At 33.0% G+C, this 10,931-nt stretch overlaps 1 protein-coding gene across 1 annotated transcript; it reads left to right on the forward strand.

Moving 5' to 3' along the window:
* The first annotated feature begins 7,428 nt into the window (after positions 1 to 7,428).
* LOC130496236 (protein tesmin/TSO1-like CXC 3) lies at positions 7,429 to 10,546 on the forward strand. Its single transcript, XM_056988147.1, has 9 exons — positions 7,429 to 7,722; positions 8,123 to 8,280; positions 8,355 to 8,733; positions 8,806 to 9,104; positions 9,186 to 9,263; positions 9,343 to 9,619; positions 9,710 to 9,776; positions 9,856 to 9,961; positions 10,032 to 10,546. The coding sequence occupies exons 1-9, from the start codon at positions 7,660 to 7,662 to the stop codon at positions 10,402 to 10,404; spliced, it is 1,800 nt and encodes a 599-aa protein (XP_056844127.1). The 5' UTR covers positions 7,429 to 7,659; the 3' UTR covers positions 10,405 to 10,546.
* The last annotated feature ends 385 nt before the right edge of the window (positions 10,547 to 10,931 follow it).

A 10,931-nucleotide genomic window follows, 5' to 3' on the forward strand; every position in this document is an offset into this window, starting at 1 on the left:
TCCAGAGGACCAGAGGCTTATATATCTTTATTTGCAGCTTTGTGCATCTCATGTTACGTCCACTTAAAGCCCAAATTATAGATAGGCCTTGCAAGTGAATTCTTTGATTTAAAAATACTCAGATGGTAATCCTTTAATTTTTTTTTAAAAACACTCAGATGGTAATGCTACTCAGATGGTAATGCTAAACACACAAAGGAAATACTAACACATTATCTAACGGCGAACCACGATCTGCTGGGTGGGGGGGGGGATATAACACAAACATATGAAAATAGGTAAAGTTAAACTAGATTTATATGCTATTAAGTATACTTGATAAATACAAAAGTCAAAAGATGTAAGACACCACTTCAAACGTTAAACTAAGCAGAGAGTGAGAGTTGCAACGTCCAGGGTCAATATCAAAATAGTCAATACTAACAACATGAATTGGAATTTGAAAAAACTGCATATAAATATGAAGAGATATGGACAAACAATAATGTATATACAATAGAGCCCCTATACAATAAGTTGAAAGAAATGCGTGACAAAGGCTTTCTCTCTCTACTATTCGCTCTGCCTTCTATCTAAAAGTTTCTACCGCGAAAAGTGTTTCCCGGCCGGCGGAGTGGCTCCCTTAGCCACCGCCGGTCCGGCTTCTGTGTTATTTTCCTTTCTCTTTTCCGTTTTTTATTCGGTTTTTCTTTTTCTGTTCCCGGCGTCGCATCTTTCCCATGATGGACGGTCGCCTCTGCTTCCAGCGTTGTACCTATCCGATGAAGGTGAGCGGTCGGCTCTCTGTTTCTGTGCCGTACGGTCTTCCCATTCTCGACGGCGGCTTAAGTTGGATTATGATTTCCGATGGTGACTTGATGGTGTTTGTGACTTCGCTTCAGGAGGAAACTTGGACGATTCGTGGGTTTTCTCCGGTGAAGGAAGAGATGAGGTAGAGGACGATGACTTCGATGGCTCTGGAAGAGATCTCGGAATTGGCTTCGAAGATACTCTCCGTTCAAAGAGTCCAGGCGAAGATGAAGAGTGTTGGTTCTGTCTCCGGCGGGGTTCGGGGACAAGTCTCAGATGATCGGTTTCAGATTGTTCCGACGAAACGAAGGTTTGATCGTGTTTCCCGGCATTGCTCCGGCGTGAGTCGGTGAAGATGAAGCGGTCGTGACACGTGCGCCCGTGTGGTGTAGATGTATAGCACGTGTCCGTTGCTTTCAACGCGTGGAAATGCACTAAATCAGATGGGCTTTTGCATCGTGGGCCTTATTTTCGGTGTTTTGTTTTTGGCCTCTTGGACTTAGTAGTTTCAGCTTTGTTCGGCGGTGTTATGTTTTCTTGGACCTTTGGGCTTTATTAATAAATTATCTTAGACGGAAAAAAAAAGTTGAAAGAAATGCATTTGTCGTTTCATACTTGTTCACAGATTATTATGGCTCAAGAAAAGCCAAACAACAAGAGCGCAAAAATGATTTGAGAATCAGAGCACTGTTTATTTTGAGTTTTCTTTATTTAAAAAGAAATTTTGTTTTAAACGTCTGTTCTGTTTTGTGCACTTTCATCTTGAAATATTCGTTGTTGACATTCTATAAAATGCTTAGATTTAAAATATGAATGATCAGGCTGTGAATGAAATAGATAATATAATTGGAAAACATATTTTTCAACAATATATAGCTTTTTTGGTCAGAAATCATTATGTAATGGTAAAGGTGCTATAGCAAACCAGTTGATGTATGGAATACTGCTAGTAAACGTTATCCTATCAAATAGATGATTTAAATTGATTAATGATCCCAAAAACAACCATTGTAGTATTTGGTGACTTTGCACATCGCATATAGAGATGGCATCATTAAAACATGTTTATCAAATTTTGAAAAAAGTTATTGGTTCAGAACGCAAATGTTCATTTAAATTGATCATGTAATTTACTGAATTCAACAAATTGATCCAAGTCGTGAAGTAATTTTCATTACAAAGAAGTTATAGGTACTCCTGATTTTGAAAATTTTCGAAAATTAAATGACTATTAGGGTATCTCCAAATAACACTCTATAGTTTCCTCTATATTTTACATTAAAATAGAGTAACTCTATTATAAAGTTGGATTTGCTCTAATTGTTCACTCTATAATAGAGTTACTCTATAAATATAGTGAATTATAGAGTTATGTTGTTTTTTCACTCCAAATATAGAGGAAAATCAACATAACTCTATAATTCACTCTATTTATAGGGTAACTCTATTATAGAATAAACCATTAGAGTAAATCCAACTTTATAATAGAGTTACTCTATTTTAGTGTAAAATATAGAGGAGATTATATTGTGTCATTGGAGATGGTCTTAAAAGGTACAACTTCCTCATTTAAATTACTTAACGTTTGGATATAAAAAATGAAATGTATAAATGGATGACAGATAGCAAAAACAATGGAGATTCTATGGTACAAAAGCAAAGGCTGATGATGACTTTGGTACGTTGGCTTTTCTTGTGGCCATTTGTAGTAAGCAACAGGATCTTTAATTAAATAATTAATTAATCATCTATTTTCCTAAATTCTGAATATTCCGTTAATAAACAACCTGACGTGCACAAACAGTTCATGGAACAGCTTTTCAATATCCCAATTTCTTAAATAAAGACCTGATTTAGTATAGTACTGTTACTACTGTATACTGTGGACTCGAAATAATATTTAAAAGGACTGACAATAATAGATACACAAGTAACAAAAATATTAATAATAATGTTATGTCGTAATATAAAAAAATCATGAAAGATGCATAGTCTTATGTTTTTGATGTCACGTGATGTGTCATATGGCACGTGACAGAGAAGCAGCAACATGAATGTAGAATAGTCGAGATTATGATTTTCGCATGGGGGCACCTTTGGCCAGAAGAATTGCTTTTGGTTCTATCCATATCAATTCTCCATGGAGGATATACAATGTAATATATACTTTAATATGTTTTTTTCCTCTTTCACTCTATTTTGGTTTTAGTTTTCCAATCGACTCCATATACTTAAGTTGCGATGGAAAATATTAGGAAGTACCGCAAATTGAATCTCTAATAAAACAACAGCTAGTTCTTGTTTCAATCGATCTCTTGCTTTAGTTGACATGAGATTCCAATTACGATTTAAATCCAACAAAGTATCACTTGTGTCTTATATTTTTCTTTTTTTTTTGAACTGTTATATATATTTTCCTTTTCGATATATCATATTCACGTAATTATGTGCCAATGGAAGGAACCACTGCAACGAATATGTGGAGCATTCACTTTATGGCGTCACGGGTAAGACATTTTTTTCTAGCTAATATGTTTTGTTTAGAATAAATAGCTAATATGTTTTTCTGGTCATACGCACTTATTTTTTTGGTCTAAAATAAAATATACGCACTTATTCACAGTAGGCGCGTTATAATTGTATTCACGAGTCAACATGTATAGCTCTTAATTAGTGAATTTGACATTAACATTTCAACTACTCTTTTACACCTATGCGTACGTGAAAATAATATACTTTGAAAGTTGCAAGTTTTCCTTTTCCAATTGATCATCTCTAGTGTAAAATTATATATTTTCTTTCAAAAATGTAGCAATTTCTCTAATCCTATTTTATTTCGAACTGAAAAATAGAACAAAAACAAAAAAATAAATGCATAAATTCATTTTTTTACTCTATTATAAAATAGAAAATGGAGTTTGGTTTAGTGTATTTCTTACTTTCACTTTATTTTAAAGTAACACATAAAATTGAGTTAGAAATGCTCTTATAAGTTCTATACGTTGACATTATTAACTTAACTTACTGATTGGAACAACATATAGTGGCTCCAAATAGTAAACACAAAAGTAATAAATTGGATATAGGATGAAGATGAATGAGACAGAGATGACTGCAACATGAAATTAAAGAAATTTGTTATTCCTAGTGGAATTGTTTTTCCTAGTGCAATATTTTGTTTTGATATAATGACGAAAAATATGGAGGACTTTCTTTTTTAAAATCGACCAAGTAAATACCTTCGGGTCAAATATGCATCTAACATCAACTGGTTAACAATAGCTCAACTATATATAATTCTGTAGTATAATTCAAGTTATATCTTTTTGGCAAAGTAGGATGTTCTGAGTTCTGAACCAAAATCCAACTATCTCTTAAGTGATGTATTGTAGCATTCTAATCAGTGGCGGATCTAGAAGTCATATTGATCTAGGACATACATATAGTTTATTAATATATCAACAGGGGTATTTGTTTAAAAATTGAAAAAATACACTGAAATTTTGAAAATTATGGTGGGCAACTGCCACCACACCTCTCCATCTCCCTCCGCCGCTGACTCCAATCATTGAGTTTTCTAATACTCCCTCTGTTTCATAATACTTGATGTTTTGCTTTCTTGCACAAAGATTAAGAAAACTATATTTTTCTAAAAAAAATATTTTAAAAATATTACTTTAGAATCAATTAACCAATAATAAAAAAAACAGTGAAATCTAATTGGTTGAACAGTTTTCAATAAAGTTAAAGTTAATCTTAAAATCTCAAAACTTCATCTAATTTGAAACAAAATTATCCTTTTAAAATATCAACTATATTGAAACAGAGGGAGTATGTTTAAAACGGAAATACCACTTCAAATAGTCAGAATAAGAACAAAATTGTTCCTAATAACAACGAACGTTGGTATTCAGTCACTATATCTTTTGAATAAATTTTGTCAATGTTCAAAAATAACCTCCAAATACTAACTTATCACAACTGAATAGGAAAGAAAAACACATAGATCAATTTTTAATTTGTTTTGTTTTAGAACTATATAGATATTAGATTCGTTTGAGCTTAAATTGCTTCGTTATAGTTGCAGGCATAACCGGATCTGAAAATTTTAGAAGCCATAAATATTTCTTAAGAAATTTTGTTAATTTTTCATAAAATAAAATTTTGTATTGGTTACAAAAAGATAATTTAGGTGTCTATACTTACATAAAAAACCTATAAAAGTTTTGGAGATCAATTGAAATCTATACTATTAAAGCAGAATCCCTACTAGGATTCTGCCCTTAAATTTTCAAGTTATTTACGATCTTCTGCCATTGTCATTTTTCCTTTTTTAAATAATTTTTGATTCCATTAACTCAACCAATCAGAAAAAGAGTTTGTATGTCATTGCTTTTTAAATTAAATCATTAACTCCAAACGACCATAACTTATAGCCTAATCATATTGAACATTTTTTCCTAAATTTACGCATCATTTATTCCCTAAACTTATTTCAACATTAATGTGCATTAAATGTTTTGCAATCAAAAATCTAACTCACATTAATGAAAATATCATTACAAAAATATTCAGTTTACAATTTATTATGAATAACGTGAAGCTTTAACATTATTCATAGTTTTAAGTTATTTTCAAAAATATTTTTTGTTAATTCACCATTTTCAAACTTGTGCAACAATCATTATCTCCTAATTAGTCTCTTACATACTGTTTGTAAATTAAATGATATCTAATAAATATCTAATCAAACTTTTTAATTACAGAATATCTTTAAATATTACATACGAATATCTTTTAGTTGGATTCTTGAGTTTTTAGTTAGTTCATAATCATGTTTTTTTTAACTCGGGCAGCATTCAAAATCATTTAAAACTCAATCCAAAAATACAAAATAATAAAATATTGTTTCCTAACTTATCTCACTGAATTCGTTTCTCATTAGTATACGATCTACAAAATATGGGAAAAAAATAACAACAACTATTATTTGTTACAAAATATCTATCAAATTAAATGATTACGAATATACTGCATATTTACCTCTAAAAATACTCTTAACCTAAACATGTTTTTTCTTTTGTTATTATAAATAGAGCTTTGCCCAACGCATTCTAGACAAAATGTTCAGTCGATAAAAAAAATTTACCAATGCCTCTTAATAAGAAAATCACTGCGCTTAAATAAGGATTTGAAACCTTTCGAATCAGATTGGTTGGTTCATGTAAAAGTCATATACATTTGTAAACAACACATTTTGTTGTCAGACGAAACTATAGAAATCATCTTTGCATATGAAAATGTAAGTATTTTCTGTCTACTTATATACTCTTATACGATACGATAATTGAATTATATTTCTTTTGTTCTAACTATTTTAAATTTAGTATATTTAACATATAAATAAATAATAAGATTTATGGCTCATGTAAGAAAACTAATTCGCGCTTTGAAAGCGCGGGTCAAAATCTAGTATGGATTAAAATACGGGAGAGATGTATTATTATTCCATGCAGTTTAAGAGGCTTGATTTTCTCCGAACGTTACATTAACAAACAACAACTACTACTACTACTACTAAAATCATACATGATTATCATTATTACTACGAATAATTGACCAATTAATTTCGATTTAATAGTGTCATCATTACTCATAAGTGCTTTCTCGTGATTAGCAGTTTTAGTGTATTAATTACAAATCTCCAGGCTAAAAGCATTGTAAGTTGTAGTTCGTAACGTGTTCTCTTCCATACAGTTTCCAATGTTTACCATTAATTTTTTAATTATTATTATTATAGTATCCTATGAATTTTTTGTTGATTATATAAATATAAAATGTTTTTTCATCCATTAATTATCTATGGAGCAATCTGGATGAACTGATTTCAACAATTGAAATGCTAATTGTTGATTTTTTCAAAAAAAAATGTTAATTGTTGGATGTTGATATAATTACATGCTAAACATAAAATAACATAAAGTGACAAAGTCAAATAATGTGATAATTTTTTACAAGTCTCTTCCCTCTTTTCATCGAGTCTAATCATTTTTGTAGATCTTTTAACAGTCAATATTATCTTTATTAAATATATAGATTACTGTAAAATCAATTTTAAGTAAATATAGAATTTGATTTTATTCTCTCTTTATTTTGCATGATATTCAAATCCTTTTTATTCGATTTTATTATTTTGCAAATTTGAGTTTTTTTATATAAGAAATCACTGTTGATATGGTCAAATAAAGTAAGGTAGAGAAAAACTAGTAGACCAAGCGTGACAAGTAGTCAACAGAGTCAGTAAACCACATATTTTACTTTTAAAATAAATAAAACAAATAAATAAATAGAATTAAATAAAAATAAATAAAAAAATACTTTTATTCTTTTCTATTTTTTCTTTTTTCTTTAATAACCTTTTTGAATGCAAACAAAACAGAAGCAGCGTTAGGCAGGAACTCCAGTGTAGTAACTTTTCTTATTTTTGTATCTTCTTCTCCCAAAAAAAAAAAAGAAGCACAAAAAGAGGATCAAGGGTGATGTCCGTTACTTTATTAAAAGCAAAGATTACGATATTTACAACGTATGTTTTTACAGACAGAAAGTGAGTCAATAAAAGAGAGAGAGGGAGTGGAAGGAAGAGATACGTAGACAGATAGTGACCCTTTTTGTAGTTAGTTGTGGTTTGGCTTTTTTGTTGGATTTGGTTTGGACTATCCTCCTCACGAGAAAAAAAAATCCTCTTCTTCCCGCTTCTCTCTCCTTCTTTGAATCTCATCTCATCTCATCTCATCTTCTCCTTCTTCTTCAACCCTAAGTAGAGAAAGATATATACAAGTGAAGTTTGATGCGAGATTGATCGTTGAAAAAATGGATACACCTCAAAAAACAGTAACCCAGATCGGGACTCCGGTTTCTAAACTCAAAGTCGAGGTCTTTGTTTCTCCAACAAACTCAATCATCTCTCTGTTTCTGTTTTTCCAAGTTTTTTCTTTCTTCCTCTGTTTCTGTTTCGGTCTCTGTGTGATGCATTTTTTTTTTTTGAGGAAAGTGTTTTTTTTTCATTTCTTTCTAAATCTGTGCAATACCCATCTTTCAATTAGTTGAATTCTAGTCAAATATTCAGTTTCTCAATTCATGAGATTGATTTCAATCATCTCAACTTTCCATTTTGAGTTGCAGACTTTTTGGAATTTCCAGAGGTTTTAACAATGGCAACACGCTTTCTCTTTAGATCTTTTTTAAGGGTTTGATGAATCTTTATGTTCTTTTATAATTGAGTTGAATTACCATTGATCCATCAAATTTGTTTTTTTGTTTGTGGGGAATGCAGAACTCTCCAGTGTTCAATTACATAAACAGTTTGTCTCCAATCACAACAGTTAAATCCACCTCCACTGCTCAGACGTTTAGCTCTCTCACTTTCACATCTCCTCCTCCTGTTTTCACCACCCCTCACGTGGCTTCTCACAAAGAATCTCGTTTCAGAAGGTCTTACTCTCCTCTTCTCCCTCCTTTCTTTAGATATAAATCTCATTTTATTTTGGAATATTTTTCATTTGCAGCCATAGTAACTCCTCTGATCCTTCCAAAGCTGGCCCTGGAGCTTCCACCGTAGAAGAAGAAGAAGCTTTACTTGAAAAGGAACCGCCACAAATCCTCAAGAACGAGTGCGTTACTAACGATGGCGCTTGTGAAGATGTTGAAACGGATCTGCAGAAGATGTGCGACGACAACGTTAAGCGGAAGAGTGATACTCCAGATTGGGAAACTCTCATCTCCGATTCTTCTGACATGTTGATTTACGGCTCACCTAATGATTCAGAGGCTTTTAGATGCTTCTTGCAACGATCATCAGACTCCAAAACACGTTTATCTAGCGGCGGTTCAAAGCCTGCATTGGATCCTAGTGTTTCCAAGAGCAATGAACCTGAGTCCTCTGATGTGAGTAAAAGGCTTTTGAGAATATTAGCTTTGGTTCTTGGTTAATCTTTTGTCTCTGTGTGTGTGTGGCAGGCTCTTTCCATATTGCATCGTGGAGTGAGAAGACGCTGTCTAGACTTTGAGATGCCGAGATGTGTAGTGCCTAGCATTGGTCTCCATCTTAACGCCATTGCAATGTCTTGTAAGGACAACAATGTTAGTAAACAACACTCATATACCGGAAACGTTAAAGTCGGGTTGCAAAGTTCCACCACTCCTGCTCTCCCCTCTAATGATATTGTCAGAGAAAGTGAAGCCAGGGAAGCTGTAGAAGAGGCTCCAATGTCTTTAGCTTTGGTAGAAGTGAATCAAAGCAGCCCCAAGAAGAAAAGGCAAGTTGTTTCCTTCCTGAGAGACTTGCCACCACAAATAAAAATCATATTCAATTTCTTAACAATCTATTAAATGTGCAGGCGCAAGTCTGAACAAGCAGGAGAAGGAGAGTCATCATGTAAACGGTGCAACTGCAAAAAATCAAAGTGTTTGAAGCTGTAAGCTCAATTCCTAATTTAGATCTTTTTGGCTTTTGCTTAAATCATTTGAGTCTCTTTTGAATGTTTCTTTATGCAGTTACTGTGAATGCTTTGCTGCTGGAGTTTATTGCATAGAGCCATGTTCATGTGTTGATTGCTTCAACAAACCTATCCATGAAGACACTGTATTGGCTACTCGCAAACAGATTGAATCCAGAAATCCCCTTGCATTTGCTCCTAAAGTCATCAGAAACTCTGATTCCATCACTGAAGTTGGAGAAGATGCAAGCAAAACTCCGGCCTCAGCGCGACACAAAAGAGGCTGTAACTGCAAGAAATCAAATTGTCTGAAGAAGTATTGTGAATGCTATCAGGTTATCTTTAACCTCCATGACATATCTGTGTAAGTAAGACTCTTATTCTTTGGTCTGATTCTCATACATTTCTCTTTAATGTTCCTGTAGAGTGGTGTTGGCTGTTCTATAAACTGTAGATGTGAAGGATGTAAAAATGCATTTGGCAGAAAAGATGGTTAGTGTCTCTGTGCCATCTTTCTCAAGTCTCTTGGTCTTTTGATTTGACATGATTACAAATGTTACAATCTCTGCAGGGTCTTCATTTGCTGGTATGGATACCGAACAAGATCAAGAAAATGAAACATCTGGCAAAAGTGGAACAGCCATACCACTTCCACCTTCAACACCAATGTCATTAAGGTAAGACACCAATTAAGAAAGCTCCTCATGATCTTTAACTTATGTATTAAACCTTTTGTTTCTTATGCAGACAACCATTGTCTCAACTTCCCAACTCATCAAACAACATGCTGCTTTCTCAACAGTCTCAGCAACATCTTCATGGAGCTTCTGGATCATCCTTGTACAATAATAGCCAATCATCTTTCAGAAAGCAAGATATGAGTTTGTTGTCTCATTCAAGGATTGATACAATTGCAGAGGAAAGAGCAGAGGATATTGAGGATATTGAGAATCTTATTCAGTCTCCAGTTACCAACATCAATGCGGTATCTCCAAACAGCAAAAGGGTTTCTCTGCCACATATGGAGTCAACAGAGACGACTCCTTGGAGAAGAAACGGTGGAAGGAAGCTCTTGCTGTCTTCAATTCCAACTTTTCCTTCACTCACTCCACACCACTGAAAACAATTCATTGAATCTTTGAATATGTGATGATGTCAACATCTAGTTGGTATACACCACAACATTTTTTGTTTGCGTTTGTGTGTTCACCGTGGCTGTGTAATAAGAATGCTAGTCAACATATTCAATCTTTCTTGCGTAATATCACATTGTAGCCAATTTAGTCAACAACTTCAAGAACATATGTGGAGGGCTAGAGCACTAAAAATAACACAAGCTGGGATGTTCGTGGGTTATTCTTGTGTATAATAGAGCTTTTAGGCTTCAAGTAGACGTCTATCAGTATCAACTCTATGTAGCGCTGGAAATAAAAGGTCGATTTTAGCAGTTTTTTAGATAAATCATATAAACTATCACACATTATTAATGAAAGAACATGATCTCTAAATAATGAATCTATAAAATATACAGGCTTTCTATTCTTACTCACTTTATAGAGTACACTATTCAGCCTTCCTAATCTTCATTTCAATTGACTTTATCATGTATATAGAAAGTTCATGTATGGGTTGGCACAGATAGAATAG

This window comes from Raphanus sativus, chromosome 6 (assembly GCF_000801105.2).
Source record: "Raphanus sativus cultivar WK10039 chromosome 6, ASM80110v3, whole genome shotgun sequence".
Classification (NCBI taxonomy): Eukaryota; Viridiplantae; Streptophyta; class Magnoliopsida; order Brassicales; family Brassicaceae; genus Raphanus; species Raphanus sativus.

What these genes read in the sequence shown, in the direction of transcription:
- LOC130496236 (XM_056988147.1), top strand. Translation starts at nt 7,660, where the DNA reads ATGGATACACCTCAAAAAACAGTAACCCAGATCGGGACTCCGGTTTCT. An exon ending in TTTCTAAACTCAAAGTCGAG is followed by an intron (nt 7,723 to 8,122) that starts GTCTTTGTTTCT and finishes TGGGGAATGCAG; the next exon opens with AACTCTCCAGTGTTCAATTA. An exon ending in AGTATTGTGAATGCTATCAG is followed by an intron (nt 9,620 to 9,709) that starts GTTATCTTTAAC and finishes ATGTTCCTGTAG; the next exon opens with AGTGGTGTTGGCTGTTCTAT.